This window comes from Tympanuchus pallidicinctus, unplaced genomic scaffold, assembly GCF_026119805.1.
Source record: "Tympanuchus pallidicinctus isolate F22 unplaced genomic scaffold, pur_lepc_1.0 scaffold20, whole genome shotgun sequence".
NCBI classification, from domain to species: domain Eukaryota; kingdom Metazoa; phylum Chordata; class Aves; order Galliformes; family Phasianidae; genus Tympanuchus; species Tympanuchus pallidicinctus.
The window spans coordinates 2212784-2240769 of NW_026294722.1; the positions used below are offsets into that span (position 1 = coordinate 2212784).

The 27986-nt window shown below is 47.2% G+C and overlaps 1 protein-coding gene and 1 long non-coding RNA gene across 3 annotated transcripts in view; one reads left to right on the forward strand and one right to left on the reverse strand.

The window, feature by feature from the left end:
• The window catches only part of BMP7 (bone morphogenetic protein 7), a 42973-nt gene extending 32113 nt beyond the window's left edge, over nucleotides 1-10860 (reverse strand). Inside the window, exon 1 of the mRNA XM_052683918.1 lies at nucleotides 10344-10860. Within this exon, the coding sequence (XP_052539878.1) occupies nucleotides 10344-10860 (517 nt within the window). The remainder of the gene's footprint in view (nucleotides 1-10343) is intronic.
• Nucleotides 10861-11294: 434 nt separating this feature from the next.
• On the forward strand, nucleotides 11295-27937 carry LOC128081054 (uncharacterized). 2 transcript variants are annotated; one of them, XR_008206961.1, is made up of 3 exons: nucleotides 11295-12620; nucleotides 12926-13228; nucleotides 20189-27937. It is a non-coding gene; the product is annotated as an uncharacterized LOC128081054 (long non-coding RNA). The 2 variants fall into 2 exon arrangements; XR_008206962.1 differs by lacking the exon at nucleotides 20189-27937 and having other exon boundaries at nucleotides 11295-11934; nucleotides 12531-12620; nucleotides 12926-20177.
• The last annotated feature ends 49 nt before the right edge of the window (nucleotides 27938-27986 follow it).

Genomic DNA, 27986 nt, shown 5'->3' on the forward strand with positions numbered 1-27986 from the left:
CTTCAAATGTTGGTGGCCAATGCTCCAGGCACAAAATCATCGAAGAGATTTATTTTCAGTTTAATTCCCACCCACCACCTGTATTATACAAGAGGAATGTCTGCACAAGCTAACAGCCCCGGTGCCATCAGCAGCTCCCATATTGCAGTGCTGGATTCCTGACACTGAACCTCTTGGTAGGGCTGGGCCACCCAGCTCCTGAGTCAGCCCCTAACAACAACTTCAACAACTTTCTGTTTGTTTTCTGTTGGCTTCCTTTTTTCTTTTCTTTTCTTTTTTTTTTTTTTTTGTCTTCAAAAGCAATTTTGCAATTGCAGTTCTGGGATAAAAGATCAGCTGTCGTAATACACGCTCGTGTCTTCACATCACTTTGGTATGAATGAAGGGAGCACAGTTCACGTCCTGTGCGTACAGTTGTTAAAAATAGCACTGAGATGAGATTATGGCATTTCTGAGTGACTCCCAAGAAGAGCAACACAGCTTATTCTGCTCAACCTCCAGCCTACCAGCCACTGTCTTCCTCCTGGACTGCCAATATGGGAAGGAGAAGCTTTCTGAATATTGGACACGCTGCTTTAATTGCTTCCCCCACTGTAATATTCTCAGTGAAACAGCTTTCATCTTACAGATGTAAGGACTAATGAGCAGAATGACAGTTGCTGCTTTCTAAAGAAATGTTCAGGATTTGCTTCAGCATGTTTCTGCATTCCTTCATGTACTTCTGTATTCCCTCTGCTGGAATTTAACGCAGCGTAACGGTCTGAGATTTCTGGGGATATGGAGTTCTGATATTCTTGTAATTTAATTACAACGCATGCCGCTGAGCTGCAGGAACTGCTGCACTCGCAGGTCAAAGCGGCGTTCACACCAGCGAGAGAAGTTTTACACCACGTGTCCAATTCTCTTCTCCTTTTCACCTGTCTCAAAGACAAATGATTCAACGCGGAGTGCTGAAATATCTTCATCTTCTGACTTGGGCTGAGATTTAAAGACTTCTGGTTACCAAAAGCTTCTTTCTGAGTCAAAGAGCAAGAGCTGGGGTGAGGAATTTTGTTTCTTTAGCCCTTCTCTTCTGCAGTTTCTTACAAGTATATTTGTGTAATTAGGGGGCCTGGTAGTAATGCTGTTAAAATACAAGTGGGCACATTTATTGTTTCCTCCAAAAGGAAACAACCAATCTCCAGCAGTTCTGGTTTTTCCCTGTCTCAACTGAACATTTACTGCTTTATGTAGCTAGCAGATTGTGAGGCTAAAGTTACTTCCTTTTTTTTTTTTTTTTTCTCCTATTTCTTTTTGTTAGGAAGAAAAAACAAAAAAAGCTTTCCTTTCTCTTCACCATCGCTGGATTTTTTCAGGATCTGGTCAGAATGGGGAACTTAAACTCAGCATGATGTTTATAGTGCCACGCAAGCTTCAGCAGGAGTGATGTGCACTGCTCTTTATTAACATCTAAAAAGTCCCAGTGGGATTATAATTACTGTAGAGTAATGAACAAATAAAAATAGCCAGATTAAAATGTTCCGAATATTTCTGGGGGAAAGAAGCAATGAGTTTTAACCCTGACAGCCGGGGGAGGAGCAGACTGCTTTGCTGGTAGGGGAGGTACTGGTAGGGATCACTAGTGCTCATCATTCATGGTATTGCAGGTACTGGGCTGGTGTAAGTAAACTGCTGCTGAAGTATTGATACAAAAGCATTTGAGGATTCAGAATGTCTGACTTACAGCCTTTGCCTTCCATTTGCATGATAAACCTGGACTGGCTTTCCTTAGGAGTGCCGAAGGACGCGTTGCAGCCCGTGGCCATTTCAGGTACAGGAGCAGTGAAGCGCTACCAGCCCTGCTCCTGGCCCTTCTCGGTCAGACTTGTCTCTCTGTCTGAATTATGACTCCCAACTACTGATGCTGCATTATTTTATGAGCATTTTTAGTAGCTCTCCCAGGGTTCTTTCGGTCTCTCTTTAAATGTTTTACTGCCACTCTACTATGGAGAAAACAATTGGTAAAAAGGGGAGGATGGAGGCGGCTGTGCCGGTGCCAACCAAGCGAGGTGGCTGAGGCAGCTTTGGCCCAGTGGCCGTAACAGAGTCACAGCTCGAGCTGATTTACAGCCCCCAAACCTGGCTGAAGGCACAGTGCCAGTCCTCTGATGGCTTCAGCTGCTCTGAGGTCACCACTCAGCAGCCCCGTGCCAGCAGCACAGGACCAACACTGCTGGTGGAGGTGGGATGGGAGCAGCAGCGCTGAGAGGCTGCAGCCCGGAGGAGGGAACTTCTTGCTCCTTGGGAAGGGGATTGGGCACAGCAGGCAAAACTCTACAACGCGGTGCTCTGTGAGATTGTCAGCCTGAGCAGCACGATGTTATTCCCTCACATCAACGGCCTCACAGGGCGTGTGCTTGTCTTAATTATTATTTAGAGGGAAGCAGTGCCCTCTCTCCCCCCTCTCCTCTTTTTTTCTCCCTCTTTTTAAAAGGAAGGTAGCTTTTAAAAGCTTGCCATGAAGATCTAAGTTAAAGGATTTTCTCTACTACAAAGCCCGCATAGTTTCCCAGGCCAGGTGGGCCTGATAGTACTGACTGCATGCTGAAAAACCTCATCCCCACCCTTCAGGCACTTTAATTGTAAGCCTTTCCAGATACACTGGATAAACACTGTCAGAATGAGCCTGAAAGGGCTGCTGTTGTTGTTTTAGCCCTTAAATAATTATGAGTTTGTCTGTCTAATTACAGCATAATCTTCTTTAAGCTTCAACTATTTGCAGTATCTTTTAAACGAGGCAGAATCAGAAACGGTCAAGTTTTGCAAATTCTCACTCCTTTAAGAAAAAGCAGAATTTTTACTTCTGTAAAACTTAGTTCAACCTGCCCTGCAGTGAGATAAAGAAGGGGCAGAACAGCATGCGACCCCGAGACGCGGCAGAAACTTAATACTCCACGGATACAATTTTTCAGACAGTTTAGAAATAGTTTAAGGTAATTTACGGGAAGGCTTGAGTGACAAAGCGCATTACTTGAAGTGCCTTTCCTTCGCTGGGCACTTTCTAAATTCTTTCTCTTTCATTTCTTTACTCTCTGGAGGCTTTTAAATCCAGCGAACCAAAACAACACTTTGTTTGTTGGTGCAGCGCAGCGCTGGCACAGATGGCAGACACTGCACCTGTTCCAATAAAACGGGAAACTGAGAGATAAACCATAGCACTCATTAACAGGAATCCGCTGAAACATGAACTATTTGTATTTTGAACCTCTTCCAGGAATAAAAGGAGAAACACATAAACAGACCTTGTTTTCGTCATCGCCAGTTTAAAATTAATTTCTTTAAATGGAACTTCGTGTTTGTTTCATGTACGAAGGCACCCCACGGTGCCGAAGGAACGATGAAGATGCTTGAATGTCCTCAAGAGAGCAGGCCATTTTCTCTAGCTACACCTATGCTTTAAAACAAAAAATATCTGTTGGCAGTTTTAATCAGCGAATCCTCCTCTACCACAGTTGCAGGAGCCTTTTTCTTTCGGTGCTTTCTCATGCTGAGTAAGAGCACAGTCTTACTACTGAGTCCAGAATAATCAGAATATCAACATAAACAAAAGCCCCTCTGCTCATCTCTTAGTAACTAACATGGGGAGGCGAGGGGAGCACAGAGCTGTCTGTAAAGTTTGCAACAAAACTCACTGCTAGATGGTTTTCTTTCCTGGCCTGGGGAAAATGCTATGTAATATCTGATGGACTGTTAAAAAGAAGCTGCAATGGGAAGAAGCATGAAGAAACAGCTAAGTGAAGGGTAAATGATGCATTTGCCTTGATCGTCAGTGTTTGTGCAGTTGTTCAGCATCCCATACATCTCTCTTCCTCTCACACATACATAGAAGAATTAAATGCACAGTGTCATGAAAATTCCTGAGTATCATTTAATGCTGGCAGCCCCGCGCTGTAAAGCCATTTATATAAATCTGTGGTTGGCAGCTCTCACTCTTGCATGGGAACAAATTAACATTGGCATTCCAAACACAGGAAAGTAAGGAAATTAGAAACACAGTTTATATTTGGCCAGTGCTTTGAAATACTGTACCATGCTACTGATGTCAATTAATGAGAAGCAGAATTTTGCGGAGAGGGTCTGGTTTTGAAACACATTAACACACGTTAAACATGTTTGCACAGGAACTGGATTGGAAGCATCTCGGTTCCAAAACAATAAAGCAATTACACTAAAACTCGTAGTCTCAAAGTTGCCATTAATTCAATCCACTCAGTCTGGATCACTAAAGGATTTTCACCGACTCCATCACGAAGTCGACACAAACGTGCAACACTGGAACTAGAACTGGTTCTTTTTGCTGCACCTTTCTCTTAGCAAAAGTGTTGACCAACAAAATCTTAATCCCTTCTGGTTTTACACAAACGCCAAAGAGGATCTGGATGGCAGTTTATGTCCTGGCACAACTCTGCTGCCTTCAATGGAATTCCTCCAGCGCGGAATTCAGCCCCGCAGTCTTTACAACGCACTGTTTATTTGTACTGTGATTCAGATATTTTGATACCAGGAATCTTTCATCGCTGAAGTTTCTCCATGTGAAATATGTCTTACATTAAGAAATATCAGTTTCACATTTTTGTCAAGCATTATTTGTTCAATTCTTTTTGTTGCAATAGATGGGAACTCAGCTGTAGTTCAACAACACGGATTCGGCTAATAATGATAAGCAGCGACTAATAGGAGCTCGTTCCTGTTCTGATTATTGGTGGTAAAGGAAACCTCCCTCAAAAACAATGTCAAGATTAGGAGAGAGAACTGTTTGAAGCAGAAACTACTGCATGCTCATTATTTCAGCACAGGGGCATTTCTCTGGCCCAATTCTGTTCCCAGTTGTGCTAGTGTAAATCAAGCGGGAGTTTATTGGGATTACTTTGGACGTACAGTTGTACAAATGGGACCGCAGGGCCAGCTCCAGTAGAATTATGACCATTTACACCCAGTGAAGTCCTAGCCAAGAATTTTCTCTTGGGTTTCCATTTCCCAAACACGTGCACGTGCAAAGCTTTATCCACACGATCGGGCCTAGCAAGTAGTCCCGTTTACTTCAAACATTTATAGAACGGGAATCTTAAGCCCAAAACTAATTTTAAAAGCTCCCTCATTTCTAGAAATTCCTTTCCTTTAGGAGAGAAACAGATACGTACCTGATAGCTTATTTTATATATCTGTATCTGTAGTCAACTCAAGTGGATATTTTATTTTTTTTTTTACGCTGGCCTCAGAAAGGATGGCTGTACCATGGAGAGGATGCAAAACATCCCGACCTCTCAGTGCTCTGCATCTACTGGTAGTCCCTTTATCTGCCTGCTGTCAAAATTTGCTTACTTGTACTCTTGCTCAGATGACTTCATCCATCATTGCAACTTCTCGCTGGTATTCATCAAGTTAGGATGATTTAGATGTGTAAAACTAAATGTGTTATCATTTTAACCACAAATTAACAGTTTCTATATAAATATTAGCATTTCCTCACTTGGTCCAAGGATTGAAGCCATAATGGCACTAACAGCATATTTGATTTAAACTAATTAAAAACAGAGGCTCTCGCAATTTAATATATTGATTTTACCAGTGGGACTTAAATCTTTTATAATAAGTGTACACAGCTGCGCCGCTCACCCACCACCACTTTTAAACCTAATCCCTGCATTCCTCCTGACAATAACATGACAGGATCCACACATCCCAGTATTAGCCTTAACCCCGGTGACACTGCCAGAATGTATTAAACTAAAACATAGCAGTGTCCTGCTTAAAAGGAGCCTGTCAACAGCCCCGACTGGGCTTTAATAGTTATAATCTCTTTTTTAATTAATGTTTCCAACCTGTTGTACGACGTTCCATCGCACATCCCTCGCTCCAACCCGAAGGAGCGCTTCAAGCTCATGTACAGCAGAAAGCCCTGCTGCTGCACAGGGGCTCTTGCAGCCGCCGTGCAAGAGTGCGGCGGGATGCAGTGCTCTCAGGAGCAGTGCTGCATGCTTTGCCTGTGCCCAGCTGCTCTTCCAGGCACACAAGCTCCAGCCGTCCGGCTCGTCTCCTTCAGAGCACTTCTGAGCTGCAGCGCTTTGCCTTTCAGACACAGTCAGGTCTGGGGGCTTCCCCTATCCACAGAAATGCAAGCAAAGGGCATCGATAGCTGCAGCTTTTTCCCCTTTCTCCTTGCTACAGAGATGAATTTCTCCCTGGAGCCGGCTGCGTGCTGCACAGGCACTGCTCTGTCCCAGTGATGCAGGCCTCCTGTCGTGCTGCTCCTGTGGCACCCAGTGCTGTGTGCACCCACGCTGCCCACAGGGTGTACCTGCTTGGGCAGGAGATGCATCAGCATCGGGTGGAGGGGAGAGGAAGCCCAGGGCTCGGCCTCGTGCGCGGCCACAGCCATGTGATGGCGAGCAGGCATTCGGGGCTAACATTTAATCTGCTTTGTTTCAAGTGGGAAATATGTGAAGATCAAATAAGTTCAAATCCAGGTCAAATATCCTTGAAAATCTTTGATTTATATAAGCAGGAAAATGAGGTTTAAAAGAAGTGATTATGAAAGGGTTACTAAAAACACAGCTGTACGCGTACTCTTATATCTGAGGCTCTCCAAAGAAAAACTGTGTGACATCTATATTAACCTTTGGCTGTACACCAACGAAGGCCTGTAGTGAGCTGGAATGCAAGGCAGCCCCTTCCAAATTTTAACACAAGCCAGGTTACAGCTGCAAATGCCTGCAGCCCGTGCTCACTTTATAAAGTATTCCCCGAAGGAAATTTTTTAACTGTTATAGAATCTTTTTCTAATACCCTACAGTGTTAAAGCCTGTTATTAAAGGGCAGAGAGATGGTTCCCCATGCCAAACACTTGTCAACAAAAAGGATAGCCAGATGGTATGAAATAAAAGGAAACTTGGGGGCTCTTCAGCTCCTTCACTTACATTAACAAAAGCCACTTTGATGTGCTCCTTCCAAGAATGACTAATTCTGCCTCCCCCCCCTTATTTTTTTGCCAGGATTAAGCAATGTTGTTCATTTTATAATCAACCACGAGACAAATTAACAAATTGCACAGCACTTGTGCCGACTCCTTAAGAAAATGTTCTGTGCACGTCTGTTTACCAAGCCAGGATCACCCGCATAAGGACAGCTCAATTATTTTTAGAAGAAGGGTCCATGCGAGGCAGAGGATGTTTACTCTTCAGCTGCTGTTTATAAACTGGAAATTAAACCGATGCGAAAAATGTTTTGTGTTTTTTCAGGGCTTAAAATGGATCCGCTTGTAAACTTCATTTGGACGTGGGTCTGAAATGGAATTCCAGCTAATGAAATTGCAGTAATAAATTTTATAAAATTAGACAGCAATTAACTGACTAACTTCGTCAGACACTGTGGCTAAACTCTCTTTTAATTTACACGTAAATTCATTCTTGACACAAATCCATTCCTCATCCATCTTAGCACAGGTGTAAGTTAACACAAAATGTCGCCTGTGAATTAACTGGTTATAAATCTAAATCTAATTAATTGTCAAGATTTTACAGGAATATTACATGCTTAGTACAAAGCTCCCTGTAACATAACCCTGAGATGGAGCACCTGTGCTGGGTTCCTCCCTGCCAATGCCCAGTGTAAATTCTTTGGGATAAATACACAGAGCATCTCCATAGAAATCAGTGTGTATTTGTGCTTGCTCTGAGGTTTTTTTCTTTTTCACTATGCAACCCAGGCAACTTTCAGTGTAAATCTTTATTTCTTACACGTTTTCCTCCGAAGCTGCATGCCCACATAGACAGATGGGGAATATGAATACAGCAAACAAACAAACCTACCCGTATCTGTAGATGAGCACTTGGAAGCCTGGAATAACACGTTTTGTTTATTTAAATTCAAAATTACTATTTCTTCAGTCGCTTTTACTTCCTCCACTACTGAGGTGGAAGTTTATTATGCGGTGACATTTCCTCATTGCGATGGCTCTACCATAGTAATAAAAGCCTACCTGTGAAACGCAATGCTCGCAGAGGAGCTCCTACAAAAGTAGGACACAGTTTAGCACAGCCTGCGTCCAGCAATTCAGCTCTGGTGTCCAAGGGATGACTGCAGAAAATCTCCCAAAAAGCACCAGTTCTACAACAGCTTCTAATTTTCCCTGGATGTTATGGCACGCTGGACATATCAAAGCAGGTGTCACATTTTACTATATATGTGAGTGGCTGAGCTAATTCATTCAAACGTCCCTAAACAAGCCTGTCTTTGTCCTATAAAGATGAAAGAGCGATGACTATAATGGGATGAAAGGTGTGCACAGGGATGAAGAAAGCTATTACGGATCTATGTCCTTTTTAAACTCGTCCTGGCATGCAGTGTTGACAAGGGAACAAAACAGCGCAGATAAACCTCGGAGAGGTGCCTTGCTGGTAATGATCCCACCTGTCTCGTTTAAAGCCTTTGGGTTTTGCCTGCGCTCTCACGTCTGACAGTACATTGCATGGGGAACGCTTTCAGGTTTCTAAGCCAACTACAAAACACAGCAGGCTGAAATGGCTCTATCCGCTGTCGCCATCGCATCGGGACATGGAGTACTGAGCGTGCACAGCTCACACAGGCATAACCCGCTCTGTAGGAAGTTCCTACTTAGACGTAGCCCAGATCGTCATTTTCACTTTGCAGTTTATGGAGGGGTTCCACTGTAATCGCAAAGCGTTTGTGTTCAAAATAATTTGGGACCCGAATATTAACTCCTTTTGTTTCACCCCTCCACGGGCTGCAGGAAAGGCCTCTCCTGATGCCGGTGGTGCGGGATGGGAGCGCTGTGCAGCCGTAGCTCTGCGCACCAGCAGAGCTGCACGTCCCCCATTGGTACTTACATGCTTCTTAGGTGCTCTGCCTCCCTGAAATTCTGTGCTTTCAGTCCACTGAAACTCACAGAAGTGTGAATTTCGCTATGGTTGTTTCCACATCCTTTGTCTTCTGTGCTCTGGGTGTGTTTACGTCGTGTAGGACCCAAGATCCACACAGAACAATGTTTGCGAGATCACTCTTATCTCTAAAGCCAAATATTTGACCACCATTCATACTTTTGGCTGCTCAAATATTTGGCTTTGAGTGTATCATTGCTGATCAGCTTAAGTATCTAGCAGTGATTAGGCAAACACGATAATGGTAAATGGAAAGCATCAGCCCTCCCAAAGAGCACATCCCTAGGCCAAACGTAACTCAGAGTCCTGCTGCGAGCTTACGGCATTTAATGAGGAGGTGCAGCTTGTGCAAATCAGAGGTCTCACACAGCATCCCATGTGATGGAAGAATTGTGTTGGGACGGCTACCGTGTCGGGTAATTACTATTGTTTGCCATTGAGCTTTGCAGACACTGATACTATGGGCTCTGGGATTGGAGGGGTGGGGGTTTAACTTGTGCTGCCCCTGAGCCCAGAGACCCAGTGAGGCATTAACAGGTTTGTGGATGATGGGAGCGTCTGCAATCCCCAGCGCATTACATGCTGGAGGTGCACTGCTCTGCTCTTTTCTTGTGTTGGGACCAACTTTGAGTCGATCTTGTTTTGGAAATGCTACTTGCGTTGTGTCGGGAGTTTGCAGACACACAATCTGTACGTGTGGTGGTTTCAGTGCTGTGCGTGGTGAGGTCTAAAAACGGACAGAGTGAACCACGGTCTGTAATTATATATTGAAAATAGAATGCTCATCCTGACGGCGTTTTACTCAAATCCGGCCAAGTCAGTCCAAATGGGTGTGCAATCTACAGCAAGCAAATAGAAATCAGATTGGGCCATAGCATCCAATTAGAGAGGCCTAGCGAGCCGCATACAAAGCATGCCAACTTCGTATCATTTGCATAAAACCATCCACATGCGCTTGGGGAGAGAGGCAACTTGGCCTCACTAATGGAGGTCAACAGAAAAAGCTGCAGGAGTGAGCGCGGGTTCACAGTGGGATGCCCCCGAGCCATTGGGAACGCGCTGGGAGCCCCACATCCTGGCAGCCCCGTGTCCCGCAGCGCCGTGAGCCCGCAGGCTTCGTGTCCTCCTCAGTGAGGTTGGACGCGGCCAAGCCCAGCAGCTCAGCTCCTACCTGCAGGGCCGCTTTCGGAAGGATGGCACGGAACCATCCGGGGAGAAGCCAGTAACGCTCTCGGTGTGTCGGCGTGCGGGTGGCCGTCTGTGCGCTGGGATGGCAGCCGGAGCCCTGGGCACGCACTCTGGCCTCGCCACCACGCCGTCACCTTCCGAGTACCGCTCCCGCCCCTCCTCGCCGCCCATCCCGCCACCTGCCCGCAGCCCAGCCCTGCCCCGGCCCCGGGCACTCACCCAAGTTGACGAAGCTCATGACCATGTCGGCCTCGGTGAGGAAGTTGCTGTCCTGCAGGCTGGCCAGCGGCGGCCCCTGGGTGCTGAAGATGGGCTTGTAAGGGTAGGAGAAGCCCTCGCCCTCCTCGGCCGCCGCCCCCGCCGCCCCCTCCTCCACGGACATGGCATTGTAGAGGTCCAGCATGAACATGGGGGCCGAGTTGTGCTTGCCGTGGAGGTGCGGCCGCGGGCGGTGCGGCAGGCCGAGGATGGAGAGGATCTCCCGCTGCATCTCGCGGCGCTCGGGGCCGCGCAGCCGCCGGTGGATGAAGCTGGAGTGCACCTCGTTGTCCAGCGTGAAGTCGGCGAGGACGCAGCGCAGCCAGAGGGCGGGGGCGGCGGCGCCCAGCACCAGCAGCCAGGAGGCGGGCTGCCCGCGCCCCGCCGGCATCGCGGCGAGGCGGCGGCGGCGGCGGCGGCTGGGGGGCGGCGCGGGGGGCGCGGGGCTGCCCCGCCGGGGGACGCGCCCCTCCGGCATGCGCGGCCCCGCGCTCACGGTGCCGGCCGCCGGCCCCCGCGGAGGAGCCGCGGCCCGCTCATGGCCCGGCGGGGGCTGCGCGGCGGCCCCGGCCCATGGGACGCCGAGAGAGGAGGAGGGAGCGGAGCGGAGCGAGAGCGCTGCGTCCGGGAGCGGAGCCCGAGCGCCGCGGCCGATCCCGCACGGCGCGGCGGAGCCGTGTGCGCTGCGTGCTCCGCGGAGAGGCAGCGGGAGGGTGGCTCTGGTGGGAGGAGCAGGAGCGGAACCCAACGCGCTCCTCTCTCGCCTGCCCGCTGCAAACCGCTGGGGAGAGCAAAGCCGCGCTGCCGCCGGGAGGGGGAACGGCTGACGATCAGGTTGCTCGGCAGGACGTGCGCTGCTGGCTCGGGGCGAGGGCGGCCGGTCCCGGCGGTCGCATTAACGTGGACGTGATGAAGGAGAAGACGCCCCGGGAGGGAGGGAAGGAGGGCGGGCGGTCTGAGCGGAGGCAGAGTTTGGAGGTGCGGATACGCCGCCAGTGCGCGCTAACAGCGCGCAGCCGTGTCCGGCCGGCGCAAAGCCCGCGGCACCCAAGTAGTTCAAAAGCAGCACTTCTGCGCTCGCACGCATTCATGCAACAGGGGCGATGGGCTTAGAGTCGCAGAGCCACCAACCCGGCATCGTGGCCGTGCTTTTCGCCTTCCAACCTGCTCGGGCACCTCGTGCCACCCCGCTCCCCTGCTCTGTCCCCCTGCCCGTTCCGCAGCCCCCTGCACACCTTTGCGCAACGCTCTGGGAATGCATCGCCTGCTTTTTGAAGCACTGATTTCACTGGGTTTCTAACTCAGTCTGTGTAACATCTACGGTAATGCAGCCCCAGCCCCGGCAAGTCTGGGTAGCGCTACTCAGTAACGATAGAGAGCAGCAAGTAGTCTGCTGCTTCCTCAGGTCTCGATTGGAAAGCAAGAGGAAAGCAGGACAGAAGGTTTATCTGGGACACCGAGCCCAGCCCCAGGTAACCTCAGGAACCAGACGCACACACGAAGTTGGTGCTGCCATCAAGATTCATTCCTCAGGCAAAGGAGAAAGAAGAGGGTGAGAGAGGTTCAGTGCAATTTGTTAGATTGCTCCGCTGGTGTTTTTGGACAAGAAATAACTAGCAGTGCTAGCACCAGATCCTCCATCTGCTATGGAAAAAGGAAGTTCTGCCCTTCTTTTAGCTCGTTATGTTTAAATTCCTCATGCAGATGGCAGGTAACTGGTTAAGAGCTGCATGGGAAAGACCCGAAATGGTTTAGCATGTTTGTGTGCGTCTGTGAGCACCTTTTAATAACAGGGAAACTGAGGCATGGCATTGACATGACTCACAGAGCTATTGAAATAGTGGTGGAACCAGCACTGAATCCAGCTCAGTTGTTTAGGAATGCGTGGGGGGTGGGGGTTGGGGGGCAGAGGCGGAGCAGGGCAACCAGGGTCTTTAGTATGGAGCAGTGCTAAGCCCAGGGTGCTATGGGGGGGGGGCTCAGATGCCACCCCGGTGGGTGCCTTCCCCTCACCCCCCACTGATGGGAGCTTCAGCTCTTAGCACTTGGGTTTCACAGTTAAGATCAAACTCCCCCATAGTTCCTGAGGAGCAGTACCAACCTGCTCTTAACCAGGCAGCTATTTGCCTACATTTCTCTCCTGCCTAGGGTGTGGTTTCTTGACCAACTGAAATCCAAGCTGCTGACACCCAGCGCAGCCCTCCAGCTGCAGGCTCACTGCCCTCCCGGTGTGCGCAGGTCAGGAAGCCTGTTCTGCTTTTCAACAGTAATCTTTCTCAAACCATTTCTTGTTTGTTTTTGCTGAGTTAATTTTCTGCTGGATCAGCTCCTCGATCCTACTGAGTGCATAAGGGATGGTGCTGGAATGAGGGAGGCTGCAGGAATGCACAGCTGGGGGCAAGGAGAGGGTGGCAGGGCTGGGCTGGGATGCCTGGCATTTCCCTAAACCAGTCATGGAAGGGCAGGGAGGTGACTGAGCATCTCCCTCTCTGCTCTATCAGCCACACACAACTCAATTTCACTTTCTTTTTTGTTCCTTGTAGGCAGAGTCGGCCTTTTGTCACACAGCAGAACCAGGGGACTCACGTTCCTCAGGATCAGGGAGACTGGAAGTCTGTAAGGGTGGACTGGTGGAATGGAGAGCAGGTGGCCCTGCTGCCTGAATTACTTACACCTGAGTTGCCCCTAGCTCACATTTGCAAACTGAATAAATCTCAGATCAGTGTTGTATTTTAAAATGGCATCAGTCTGAGGGAAAAGGAGGGAAAAGAAGGGAAAAGAAGAAAAGGAAAAAAAGAAAAGAAAAATACTGTTTGGAAGGTTTGGCTCGTGACTCAACACCTCAGGTAACACACAGCAGTCTGTGTCATTGAAGAAATAGCAGTGGAAGAAATGCAAACCTTGAAGCCTCTTGGTTTGACATATTTCTTGAAGTAGCGATGTTTGAATCTATCTCCTTCTTGTTTTGTTGGCTTAAGTGGTCTGGTTTTGTCTGAGATTGGATACTTCCTGATTTAATGTAGGATATGTCCTTTAAAAAGGGGGGAATGCTGAAATTGTATCCCCTGCTTTCATAGAGGTAGTTGGTAATCTCTTCTAGCAGTGTTTTCTGCGCTCCTATTGCACCAGGTAGAGCATTAAAGAACTGCATTATAGTTGCAATGAGGGTGCTGCTTGCATATATTCTTAAAAACAAAACCACTGTGAGTGTGAGATGAGAGGGGATCTGTTAAAGAGTCATTTCTTTAACGTGAGGCTCACAGCAATTGACTTCAGCTCACTGTGGGACACAAAGCAGCATTTATTCTGCTGCACACAATGAAGGATGATGCAGCTCAGACTGCAGTGGTTCAGCCCTCAGATCTGAGCTTGAATTTCAAATCCCTTTCAGACAAGGAAGGTACAAAGGGGATTGTCTTTCTCGTGGACAACATCCTTCTCTTCCCTCCTTTTCCTGCTGTGTGACCGCCATCCTGCTTCCACAGACAGCGTGCTGAAATGTTGGCACCTTCGTGTCATCGTCCTCTTCCTCCTCCTCCTTCCTGGATCAATTAAGAAACCAGTTTTTCCTCTTCTCTGCTCCTGTCGTTCCTTCTCTTTTTGAGATGGAAAAGTAAATGCTTATGGTGAAGCAATCCCTGTTTGCTGGCACTGGATGCATGGGCTCATTTCTGTAAAAACAACCTCCCCGTGTTTCTTGAAGCTCCATGCAAGCCATGTTACCCACTGAGTCACTCTGTGATCTCCCTGAGATTCACGTGTATGCTGTTATCTGGCTTTTGTCCCTGCTGCTGGCACTGCTTCTGTTGGGGTAGAACTCACTACGCTTGGAAGTACTTCTTTAGGATAAGGAATCTGATTTGAAAACAGGAAATAGAGTGCAAAATTCAGATATGTGTGTGATGAATTTGTTTGTGCTGATCCCAACGCTGTGCACTCCTGTTAGGAAATTCAGTTGCATGCAGTTTTACCACATGGACAGTAAGAAGTGGAGGCTTTGCTCACAAGCTCATTTCATGGCTGTTTTCAGACATCAGACACAAAGCATTTTTCTTCCTTGCTCGCTTTCGAGCTCCATGCCTTCCTGCTTTGATGTCCTCAGCTTTAACCACGTTTCTTTTCCGTTCTATTTTGCATCTTCTCTCATTTGTCTCAAAGTGCAAGCCCTGAATTACAGCAAACTTTTTTCTTCTCCTTCCAAGTGTTCCCACTGAACTAACACGTGTTTGGGGAACTTGGGGTTGTTCCTCTGGGCTTCGCACATGCAGAACATTTATATAACAACAATAATAGCATCATTATTTGTATAAGACCGCATAATTAGCTTGCATATTTAATTACACTATATTGGATTATCCTTATCAAAAGTTTCTATTCATCTCGTCGGCGTTATTACTGGGAATGAACTCACCAACACACGTAATCGCATTATGGGTAAGCCATTGTATTCATTCTAATCCAGGAATTTGAGCAGGTTGGGGCTGGGATGGACTGCACTGATTGTGGAGAGAAACTCAGTGTTGGTTCTCACTGCTGCTGATGGGAGGTGGAGCCGAAAGCTGAGGTTTGGGTACGAGAGAGCGCTGTTGCTTCTGGAGATGGCTGCAGTAACTAAGCAGTGGTCTTTGGGTTTGTAACATCGGGCTCTCGTGCTGAATTCCTCCACTGTGTGAGGTGGGCAAAGCTTGGCCCTTCACAGCACAGCACGTGGGAGCACTCCACAAAACCAGAGCTCCGTGGGGTACTTCTTTGTTATTACCCTGAGAGCACAGTGTTGGGTTCACAGCGCTGAAACCTTTGTAGCGTCGTGTTCATCACACAGCTATTTTCAGCCTGAATGTGGCCCCGTGCTGTATCTGATGTGTTGGTACCTGTGTGTGTAAATGCAGTGGGGAGCAGCAATGTCGTTATACTTTCTATAAGAAACACATTTCTATGGCATAGGTATCAGGAGAATATTTTTTGACACAGGACCACTTTTAGATCCATGTATTACCAAAGCTGCTGACTTTAATCTTGCACTGCTAAATTGTTCTGCATACTCTTGATTTAGCTGAGACTTTTGGCATAAACTCGGGCACTTCTTTCCCTGGAAAAAATGCACGCTGAGCACCCAGAAGCCCCGGCTCAGGGCTGTGGGAGCTGAGAACGCTGAGAACAACTCGCTCTGGGTTGTGAGGAGCGCGCATAGCACTGCAGCAGCTCCGTGCCTCGGAAATCCTGCCCGCTGGCAATGCTTCCTTGCAGTGCTCTTTGCTACACGGAGCGTCATCGGATTATCGGGGTTCTTTTAGCTTGTATTTCTGTGTTCTGGAGTGTTTTAGCTCTCTGTTGTTTCTATTCACTAAAGGCAGATTTTAATTTTTTGAATTGTCTGTGTATGAAAAGCATATAAACCTATTCCATGTTTTCAAAGCGAACAAAAGCAATAGCTGATGCTGTGAAATGCAACGAGACAAATTCAGATGGCTTTACTTTTTTTCTCCAGGCAGGTGCGGGGTAACGCCTCAAAAGAACCTTTATTTTGTGCCTTTATTCCAACGTGCGCATAAACGCTTGCATAACCCTTGCACAGCTGCTGCACAAACTGCTCATGCCACAAGTATTAGTAATCCTAGCAGGGGAGGTTGCATGGAAAACTGGGGTGTGTATGCTAAACCATATGTACCGTGCCCCTGAATCATAAAACTTCCGCTGCTGGAGCGGAGAGATTTTTGGAGACCGGTCAGAGAGAGCGCAAGATTGTAACAGCCGCACCCCGAGCCTTGTCTTTTGTCGAGGCTTATCGTACTTGCGCGTTTAAATAAGCAGGAAACAGCGCTGGGTCCGACGTTCTCGTAGCGCAGTCCCAGCCGCTGCCCGCCGTCCCGCGCCGCTGCCGTCGGAGCTCCGATCTCCGCCGTTCCGTCGGACGGGGCGGCTCGGAGCTCCGCCCGGGACCCCGCGCTCAGAGCGCTCTGCCCGAGCGTTTCCAAATCGTACGGAGGCACCGTTTCCTCTGCTGGCGTACGCTGGCATAGCAGCAGCAGCAGCACGCTGACTCGCAGCACGCAGGAGCCCACCTGGGTGGCTGCACTGAGCGCCTGGGACCGCGGCCGCTCCTTTTGTGGCGGATCCGTCAGTCGGAGCGCAGCGCTATCAGCGGTTACCTCGCGGAGATTGGAGCTTCTAAGTTTTCAGTCGGAACCTTTTTGCTCGCTCAGCGGTGCTTGGCGCGCACTGAGGCCGCTTTGTCAAGTGCATCCTTTCAGCATTCATCCAAAGCCTTTCTCTGCGGTCGTCTGAGCCCCATAGGCAAATATATACTGTTGGGCTATTAAGATAATTTTTCAGTTAAGACATCGCCGAACTGCAAGCGGGACAATAGAAACAAACCCCCTTTTGTTCCCACTAAACTGTTCCTAATGACCCCCTCCGCAAACAGCGGCCCCAGCCGAGCCCCAACAACGGCCCTCTGTCCCCTCCGCTGTGCTTTGCCGGGCGGCAGCGGGAGCGAGCCGCTGCTGGTGCCGTGCGAGGCGACCAAAGCAATCGCTTCGATGCGCGTTTCCACAATGAGCGTCCTGTACGGAGCGCTGGGCGTTCGATTGTCGGGAAAGCGGCAGAAGGAAACGGTTTGCTTAAATCGAGGGCCTGTGGGGTGATTCTTATGAGTTCCATGCGAAAGTTTAATTAATTAATTGTTTGAGGTCAGTTGAATTATCTGCTTAGCTCATATGAGAACTATGCGACCATAAAATCCTGAGAATTTAGGATTTACACACGCCGATAAAATCCCTTGCGTTTGTTTTTGGGGTAAGAGTCACCTTTGGGGGTTATGGTACTTATGTGGGTGGGAAAGCTCTGTGCAGGGCAGGGTTCTGTCCTTGTAGCCTAGACAAAAGGGAGTTATGGTGCTAAATCGAACCCACTACAGATGAAACCCACGTCGCTGTGTCTCAGTCACTGCCGGCACTGAAGATAACTGTCACAGTGTGTCTGAGCACGGTTGAAGGCCATGGAAATTATGAATCGCTTCCTGATTAGTTCTGCCCCTATTTCTGTGCCCTGAATGCATGAGAACAATAGCATGGGGGACCTTCCATTTAAACAAAATCCTATTTACAGAGCATCTTCATTGTATGTAATTAGGAAGTGTTGATGGGTCAGACAGCAAAAGTCCTTAATTTGGGTAGTTTGGGAATTGCACTGATTACATTTGCAAATAGAAATGTCATTTTCTTCTGGGAGAAACCAGAGTTTGTGTTCCAGCATCTGACTTACAGGGGGATTTCCAGCTTAACGGGGTGGTTAGAAACAGATAGGAAGAGATAGAAGGCAGGGACCACATATTCTGAGTAAAGGTTAAACCATGGAAACAATTCCTCCTGCGGTAGTAGGAGCACCTTCAGGTCCCCATGGCATCCCAGGGGCTGCGGGCTCACCTGGTGGTGCTCTCTTCTTTGGGCATGGCCCGTGTTCTTCCTCCATAAGGGATTTGGGAGGGAGGTTTTGGTGCATCCTGGAAAAAAGGGAGCATTTGGGTAAGGGCAATGAAAGCCCAGTGACAGGACAGGGGAGGAAGGGAAATGTCAGAGGAAACTTTAGGAAATTTCCAGTCCAAACAAAAGGATCTTTGTGAAAGATACAGTTGGCAGTCTGGTGGGAGGAATGGGGATGTAAAACAAATGGAGAGGATTTGCAAGTTGTGCAGAATTGTTCTCAGCCCTGAGGCGAGGACGAAAAGCAGAGCCTTGCTGTTGACTATATTTGGTGTGTATGGAGGAGCAGCTTGGACATGGAGGGTGCTAACGAAACACACAGAGCCGTAACTCGTGTCCCCACTGCACCACGGGCACAGAGAGCAGTGCTGCTCAAGGGCAGAGCTGAGGAAGAACAAGCAGGGCCTGACCTGGGAGAGCCGTCCTTTTCCACCGCTGCTCAGCACAGGTCCCTAAGCATGTGCCCATGTGCCAACGTGCTCCATGAAGGCAGCTGTGTTGTTCTTATTTGTACGTGTGTAAGCACTGTATGGAGTGCTGTACATCTGATTTTCAGTTTTAAATATGGTAGCTGCCCAAACTGAGAGCGTGACACTATGGTACAATACGACTTTTGTCACAGCTTTCCTCAAAAGTCCTCGTTTTAGCATTGTTTTTTGGAGAAAAATCTTAAAAAAAGGCCAGCTCTCTGTGACTGAAACTTGCTGCCTTCAGCTCAAAGTCTTTTTGAACAAAAAATTCCAAGAGGATAGGCTGAGAAATGGCCTTGTTTTCTGAATCCGTCCACTGAAGCTTTTGGGAGTTAATTGATCAGAATAAATGAAGAGACATAATTCCAACGGTGCCAAATGGCAGATTTGATGTAAGGATTTGACCAGAAGCTCTCATGTTCCTCATCTTTAGGGGTCGTGTTAGGAATATCGTAATTGTTAGCTGTGAACAACAGTGCCAAGGAGGGCTTTTCTTCAGGCTCTCTTGTGATTGCGTTACGGTGACGATGAGGATCATGGTAGCATTGTGGACTTTCTATTAACCTCGATGCAAATTTGCTTTCTCCTGAATGCAGTGAATGTGGTTATCCACAAATCTCCAAAGCCAAAGCGTGTTGCATGGTGCCATTGTCTTCCATGCAGTCTCAAAATTCATTTTAGTGATGTTAGTTGGTTTTTATTCCAGTGCTTGTAAAAGCTTATTGTGAGCTTTCGGCTTCTATTAGTGACAGGAAGGCACGAAGCTATTGGTATAAAGCAAAAGTGATCTTCAGAACGTTCAGATCTGCGCTGGGAGCCGGGCTGTTCAGAAACAAAAAAATATCTAGCATACAAAAAACCGAAGGGTTTGGACATTTGTTTTAGATTTGTCACAGAACAATTTAAAAAACAAAACATGAATAGAAAGAATGAGCCATCCCAGAATAGCCAACATCCAGTGGCTGGGGTATTTACTTGGGCCCTGTCCAAGCAGCGCTTTATGGGATTTGGAGCAGACATTTGACATCGTGTTTTCAACATTATTTTTGTCAGACTCAAATTTGGGCTCTGGAAGTGGGTTGAAAAAGAGCTCAGTTGGAGGGAGCGTGGTGTAGGTGTGCCTCAGAGGGAGGGAAACTTCTTTAGCAGCAGGGCAGAGTGGCCGTGCAGAGAGCAGCCAGGCACCTGTTCTGCTGAGTGCAGGCGGTGCTGTGAACGTCAGGGTATTTTGCTGCCTTTGGGAGTGACTAAAGTAAGCAATGTTCACGTTTGTTCTCTGGTCTTACACAGAACAGATTTTTTTGTCATGGAAATATCTGAACCTGAGGAAGTTTATTTCTGTGGGAATCGGTATAATACTTTACCTAAGGTGTATTTTTCACAAACTGGCATTTCCTGATGGCAATATCACTCTGCCCCCAAATTCCCGACCGGTGTTCTGAGCTGAGATGTAACTCTGCGCTGTACAAATGCAATTCACCTTCAGTATTTCTGTAGGTTCATGCAGAGACAAAGAGTGAAATGCTCTGGGGTATTAAAGCTGCATGTGTGCAGAAGAAACAAGCAGAGTCCAATGCAAAAAGCTCTGGGTGAGCCGAGTTCGATGAATACTGAAATTAATTGAAATTCAGGACGGAGAAAAAAAGCACAACACGCAACTTACTGGGTCAAACTTACAGCTCTGCTCCTCTGCTATGCAAACACAGAGCTTGCAGTCTGGCCCTTTCATGCCTGTTCCTGATCTCACCCTGACGCCCAGGCTCTGCTGGCCATTCATGCTCAGCTTCTCTTTCAGGTTCTGCCGCTGCTCCTGCCAGCTTCCCACCACCTGCATTCCTTCCTGTCTGTCCCACAGGGCAGCCTGCTCCCACCATGGATGTGCTTCACTGGCACTTGGATCCTTGGGCATTCCTGGCTAAGAGGTGAGACCAGAAATTGTCTCGGGGGAATCAAAAGGAACGCATCAAGGTAGGGGCCACACATCCCAGCAGCGTGCTTCCCGTGCCTCAGTGCTCTCAATTCATTAATCAGCATGGTTAATTTTAAAGAAGTTACCGTTTCTGCAGCTGGTTATTAGGAATCCTGTTGCTGGGTTAATGGTTCTACTTGAAAACAGTTGTGGCATCACTGCAGATGAAGCCAGCTCACTTCAGTACGCCTTGTAATAACGCGTTGCTGCAGATCATATATGCAGTCATTGCCTTGTTTCCATGGAAGAACAAAGTGGAAATATATTTTGCATCAGATATTAAATGTGGCTTACCCAGTTCCCAGGCAGTTAAATCACTGAGAAGTGTTGGAGCTGGCTATGTTTGATACCATGTCTGCCTCTCTGCTTTGTTCCCATGTACAGATTCAGCATCTGTAATATTTCACTTTGAACATTCGCTTCTGAGCTGTGGGCAGATGAAAACAAACGCCACGCAGAGACATCAGAACCACAGAAGCCATCTGCAGGATGTAGCGTAGCTGTGCTAATTCATTTACTGAGAATTAGGCTAATTACCTACTGAGAAACAGAATTTGTTAGCAAGTGCTCCTGGAACCCAGTCTAGCTTGTTTGGAGCCAGCCCAGGTAGCCTGGACAGGTGCTGCACACACTTCCTGTAATTGAGGAAGCGCTGGGGGATGCTCCACCTCAGATGAAATACATAAACACGACGCTGGCAGCTTCTGGTCAGCGCAGATCCTATCATGCCTCTTCGTCTGGCTCCCTGGGGAACTGCTTGCACAATCTCGTTATTTGTCTGACCCAGTTTCCAATATGCTGACACGTTTGTCACAGGTTACAGAGGAGTTTCAGAGGTGCTGCGTCCTTAGCAATTTTGCAGGGGTTAGCACCCACCAGGAAGAGAGAATTCTTATTAATGCTCCCATTGAGAAGAAGGCAGAATTTAGCAGTTCTTCATTGTGGTTGACAGCAGCAAATGATTCTGATTTGCAGGTTACTCCATCACTCCTTAGCAAATGCACTGTTTTCTTCAGCAAATGCAAAAAGCCTGAGGCTGGCTAAGGGGCGCTGGGGCGTTACTACGTGGCTGTGGCAGGGGGCAGTCAGCGTTGTGATGGGGAGAGAAAGAGAGATGTGGCATGAATCCATAAGGAGACAGGCTTCATTGGGTACCGGGAATCATTTGTTAGGAAAGTACTGAGAGCAATCTGGTATGTTCAGATACGTTGATGCTCTGATGTAACCCTTGCACAGTTTCACCCATCAGCCGTCCGTGGCACATCTCCTTGCTGTCCCGCAGCAGGAATCCGCTGTCATTTGACCTGAACAGATCGCTGTAGTAGCTTTTCTTGGTGTGCGTTTAATAAAGTTGTAACCACTGTGACTATAACTCATGGCTCTCGGTCGCTCCGCAGCGGTGCAACCAGCGGTTCGGCATTCCAGCGACATCAGTTCAAAGGGAAATACGGAAGGCTCAGATGTGCGCCAGAGCTTTGTGACTTTTATTACTCCTCCCGCACTTCTCTGTTAGGAAGATACATTCTCTACTGCAGAATTAAGAAGTACAAAGCACCCCCAGACCTTGTAGTGCAAAATGTAAGAAGTGATGTTATCTGCAGAAAGTGGACTTTAGATTCTATCAGCGCGCCTTTAGCATAAAGCATTTCCTATGGTAATGCCTCTCACTTTCCCAGACTTTTACGGGCTCCAAGTGGCACAGAGGCTGCAGACCTCTTTGTAATGTTAATGAATCATCTTAATGGACTGTTTTAGCAGCAACATTCATCACCTTTTGTACCACAATGATTTTTTTTGTTATACTTAAATGGTTAAGTAGGCAATAAATGCCTATCAGACCAACCACTATGGTCTAGTCATCCACCTCGCCATAAATCACCGGTGGATTATTATTGTCCTGTTTAATTAACACTCTTAAGGGATTCAGTCGTTGGATAGACTTTCACCTTGCACTAAGCAGGCATTAACATTTCAAGGAAGAAAAAGTGTGTTTATGTGAAAAGCGTCAATCAGTGCTGGTGGCGGTGGATGAAATATGTGTGTGTGTGTCTGTGCATCCCTGTCGGTTTGCAATAGGAGCTACACCCAGACCTGCAGAGCGCCTGTTTTAGTTATAGCCAATGGTCGGTTCCGTATCGTCTGCGTTAGGGCTTGAAGATATTTGAAGGCATTTGATTGTAAATACCAGCTCTAAAGGATTTGGCTCCAGCCGGTAGGAAGGTGGCATTTTTTGTCAGCATAGAGCATGGGTTTTTCGTTGGTGGGTTTGTTTGTTTGTTTGTTTGTTTTTGTGTGCGTGTGTGGTCTGATTCAGCCTTCATACTTGTACAGGATTCAATCAAACTTTTTCTTTCTTTTGCAGCACCTGGTGAGAGGGAAGCACTGATCCCGTTGCTGCTCCCTTTTGAGACTTCACAGCCAGAAGGAGGAAGCGAAGCAGCGCGAGCGCCGGAGGGCCGGGCTGGAGGAGTGGGTGCTGTGTGCAGAACAGCACCGGCAGCTCTTTTGCAAACGAAATTCACGCGTAGGACACAAGCTGTGTGCAGCACCGCTCTCACTATGCAGACGTTTCTCTGCAGTTTGGCTCCATGCTGCCTTCCTCCTCTTGACAAAATAGAAAGATGGCAGCGCTTTCTTCTTTCATCTGTAATGCAATATAATGCATTTAATAGCAATTTCCTTGTCTTTTGTCAAAGGATAAAGTCATGTGAAAAAGGCTCTTGTTAATGCAGTGTTTCCCATGCCCGAAACCTAATCCTGCTCTCTTTGATTTTGTCAGGCTCGCAGTGCGGCGCAGCACCGCCTGCACATGGCTGGTATCCGTGCTACAGGAGCGGCAGCCGAGTGAGACGAACCCAGTGCTGTGTTTCCGTCTCGCAGACACAGCGACCGGCGCATGGATGTCAGAGCGTGGAGGTGTTGGAGGCTCTCAGGGAGCTGTGTGGCTCGTGGGACCCCGTTTCTGGTCTGTACACAAACTTGCTGTGCACATCCCCGTCTGATGGCTTTCCTGCTGAATCATGTTCTGGTACAGACTCCTGCAACTTAAATAACAATTGAAACTGCTAAGTGGAACACGAACTTGTGAATTAAGAGACTGAATCTCCAAGTATTAATTCATTTCCTGTAACGAGGTTCAAGTTCTATAAGATTAAGTCCTTCCTTTTCAATAGAGGTTCCATATTGTATTGGCTAGCAGAATCGAATGCTGCAGGCATGGAAAAGCATTATTTAATGAAGCCTGTTGAGGAGAGGCGAGGAAAGCGCCACAGTTTTCACTGGATGCTTTTGTTTCAGATCCACGGCTGCCAGCATTGATGCTCACCTGCCAGTTTTTATCCTATCTGTAACTGGAAGGGTGGGAGATGATTCACGACATAGGAAATAGCACAGAACTCCAAGGGGGGTTGAATAAGACAAGAAATTAAACTGAGCTCATAAGAGGTGCACTTCAATCTCATGAGAACCTGCAGTGACAGAAAATCAGACAGTCACGTGTGCAGTGCAGTGTTACAGTGTGTGTGCATGGGTTGCACCATGGTTTGTTTTTTGTAGGTTTTTTGGTTTTTTTGCAAATCATTTAACAGAGATGCACAAAAAAGCACACAAAGTTTCAAGTGTAGGCATGTACTAAGAAGAATCTCCCTCTTTCCCTCTAGACACACCCTGCTAATTAAATCCATCACTGCCTAGCAGTAAGCCCTAGGGATCAATCTTTTCTAGAGCACTGTTGCTATCCAACATTTTAGCTCATACAGCGGGCAGCCAAGATTTCATGTCTATGCATATAGCAGGACTGCTAGCCAATATTTCCTGTTCTTCTCCTTCCCATCTCAATCTGGGTACATCGTGTAGTTTTGTTGGTTTTTTTTTAATAGGTAGGTGAAATGTCAGTGTTCTTTTCTGATTGCTTTCTTATATCCTAATGCAAAGAACTGCGGGAAGGTGAGATGTGAAAGCAATAAAACCAGGCCTGTGTGCTCCGTGTAGCTAGCTGGCCATGAGGAACTGCAGGAAGGATGGATATTGAATGACTTCTATAGTCCGCTGGTTTTTATCAGAGCAGGTCATCGACCAGTGGGCTGCCCAAACCTGTTCCACTGCTTCCCCATTGATTAAATATCTGGAGACATTTACGTGCAGATCAAATTCTCCATAATCTATTTCATCTCAATCACACCCAAGCCCTTTTTCAAGCTGGGGCAAAAACGTTCCCTCCAGTGCTGAGAAAAGATGGTATGTCGCCCTAATGTACTTCTCTGAGTTTCCTTGGAGCCAAACTATGACCTCAGATTCCCAAGGGCTGACATCAGCAGGACTCAGGCAGTGTAAGAGAGGTGAAACCCTTCTCATGTGCCCAAATGTCAAGGAATTTAAAACATGGTTCTTTTTTTTTTCCATTGTCAGAGCTGACATTTATGGGGGAAGGGAGGCGCAGAGGGGCTGTGCAGCTTCCAGCCCACCTCCAATGGCCAGCATTGCTTCTGAATCTTGCTACCTGTGTCATCCACAATGAGATGGAGGGTCTTTTGTGGAATTGTTACTTGTTCTTTCCCAGTTTTAATTTATTCCCAGTTTCTTTTCCCGCTCTTACTGCCCATCTCAGTGTCATCCTGCAGACATTCAACTAATGGTTGAATGGGAAGAAATGTAAAGAAAAAATGTGGCCTACAGATACCTTATGTTACATACATGCAAGATAAAATATCTGTAGCACTGCAATGTGTGTGATAGTGAAGCTGGGAGATGCCTGAAAGAGTAAGAAACCAAAGGATGACAATTTAGTATTTTATATTAGGTTCTTCTGTTGTACTTTAACTGGGGTGTAATTTCGGTAGTTGTTTTGTTGCTGTTATTTGTTTGCTTGTTTGTTTTCCCCCAAGGAATGCCCAAAAAAGGGATCACAATTTTTCCTAATTCTCAGCTGACCCTCGTGCAGTGCAGTTCCAGCCCCCACTCCTCCTGCCATGTAACCCCTCCAGCCAAGCACTGCCCAGCGCCTCCACGGCTGCCTCCAGGTGCTCCAGTGCTGCACAGATCCATGGCCTGGCCAGCAAGAGGGGAGCATGGCGGGGCTTCCATGGCTGAACAACTTCTGTCTCTTCTAAATAAATAGAAGAGCTGGTATAAATGAATGTGGATAAACTACTGCTAATCTTGCCAGTTCGTATGAGAGTGCAAGAAGTGAGTACAAAGATGAACTTTTCATCTCATTGAACTCATTCCGCCTCAGTGCGTTTATAGGCAGCTATAAATTCCTATACCTGGGGAGGCAGTTGGCAAAGCTTACAGCACCGGTTTTATTTTCAAAATGATGATAACAGTATGCATTTGTGCAGCACAGAAATGTTTCTCCAATATGAAGTCAGTTTTCTGATTTTACAGTTATAAAGACTTGAGAAGTTATTGATGATTTCTCAAACGTTCAGCAGAAAGCATTTGTGTTGTGGTGTTTCAGCATGTTTCAGATAACGGAATCGTGGATGGGATGGGTTGTAAAGGACATTTAAGGTCATCTATTTCCAACCCCCCGCCATGGGCAGGGACACCAGTTTGAGCAAGTGTTAATGCATTTATGCTTAATTATAATGATGAATTACAGTGTTTAATGTATTTATTACACGTGTCTCATGTGAAACATGTGAAACAAATGTTTCATTTCAAAGTCCAAGTTCTCTCGGTTTGAGTCTCCAGCAAAAGACTGAACATTTTGTAACAGAGGGAGAAAAAGGATGGAGACTCTGCTGCTGTCTCATAACGGTGAACTGGTCTGAGCGTGGATGTGACTGGGCGCTGTGCAGGAGCTCATAGTGTGCAACATTTATTCTGTGACCTGAAAAGGGGAAGTTCTTCACAAATCAAGATGAATCTCCATGTTGGCGTGTAAGTTACTGGTTTGTTTTCCCCAGGTCATGCTTTATGAGTGACTCAATGCATCTGATGTGAGCACAGTGTCCTCTCCTGCTTGGTGCTGCGCTGCTCCTCGCTGTGCCCATGGAGAATAAGCGCAGCACTGATGTGGCACAGGTTTCTTAAATCAGGAGACGTGCTCAGGGTGTTATGAGAACCTCTCAGGCAGGATTTCTGACCTGGAGTCTGTGGCCGTGAAGGTTGTTTGTTCCCTCAGGTTTTTTTTAAATAAATACTTTAAATCCTCCCAATGCTCAGCTCATCTCTCTTATTCCTTCGTTTTTTACCCTGTTTCTTCCAAGTCGCAGCCTGCAGACTGTACAGTTCTCTTCCTACTTGCCATTTTTTGGTGCTTTCCAGAGTAAGTGTGACATGAAAGGCTTTGGGTAACAGCGCTGTAATCAGTTGTTGGACCAGAATTAAACTTCATGTATTTATTTTTTTTTTTTTCCAGGACTCCCTGGGAAGTTTTGCCGCAGCTTTTTCCCTCCCCAAGGAGGTGATACAGACCCGTGGCCGTCCCTTCTGTCAGCCCGAGCAGACAGCCTGAATTCCCATCCATTCCCATGGGCAGACCCACGATTCCCAGAAAACCTCCCTCCAGCTCAGCGCTTCTTAGAAGAGCAGGAATTGCTTCCAAATGCCAGCAGTGCTGTCAGCAGCGGCTCTCACTGCCTGCACAGATCTGCAGAGATTTGGGTCCTTCCCAGCTGCCCGTGTGGTCTGATTGCCTTCCTCGTGTCAATTATTCAAAGAAGCGCTTGATTGCTAAGATGCTGGTGTGATTTGAGTGCTTATTTCCCTGTGGTAACTGATCTTCTTTGTTTGTTGGCAAAAAGATTCCTGTTTATAGAAAACGTCGCGTTTCTTTGGCAGGCTCTCTAACATACAAGTGAATGTCATTACATATTCAGATGTGTTTTATGACAGAAATTTTGATGTATATTTTGTGACTTCTGTAATCAAGAGTCCTTGAAAAGCTCTTTGGAGGCAAAATGACTTTAAAAACTGTAAGACTTATCAACTCGTTCTCCTACTTACTCTCCCTTCATTTAACAGCACAATGCCATCAGTTGTTGAATGCAGTTTCTGGAGTCAAGCTTCAACTCCATCCAACCTAGATTTTATAGGTTATATGTACTTTTTTCTATAGAGCTCAACTAGTTCTTAACAGAACAAAGGAGGACATGCAGAAAAATAGCGAGATAATAAATGAGCACTGCCCCAGACTTTTAGAAAGGAACGTCTCTCTGGGAAGGAGCCAGACCTGTGAGCTGACCGTGCCTGAAGCACAAGCAGGAATTCTCCACCCGAAAGAGGCGCTGCTGGCATCAGTTGGATATTTGCTATTTATTAAAATTAATAAGCTAACACCAAAAACGATTGGTTGTTGTGGATGTGTGGATGTGCAGCATATTTCTGTCTAACAACACGTGTGATGTCATCGCGGGCGATGACTGAGATGTGAGCTCTGTCAGTCAGAGACTTCAACAGATGTGTTTGCTAATGGTTTTTTTTTCACTGATTAGGGATGTTTTTAATTATTTACTTAAGCTGATGCAACTTCCTGCGATGAACACAGCCTTGCAGATGTAGAGATGTTCTTAGCCTGTAAGTGATTGTAGTGTGAGCATGTGTTATGTTAGGAAACGCAGTGATGGGTGTTAGTCAATTGCATGAGGACCCGGCTGGAAGTTCCCTGCCTGCTTTACCATTTGGCCATGCAATGTATCTGACATTAAGTGTTATGCTGTAAGAAGAAAGCAAAATGAAC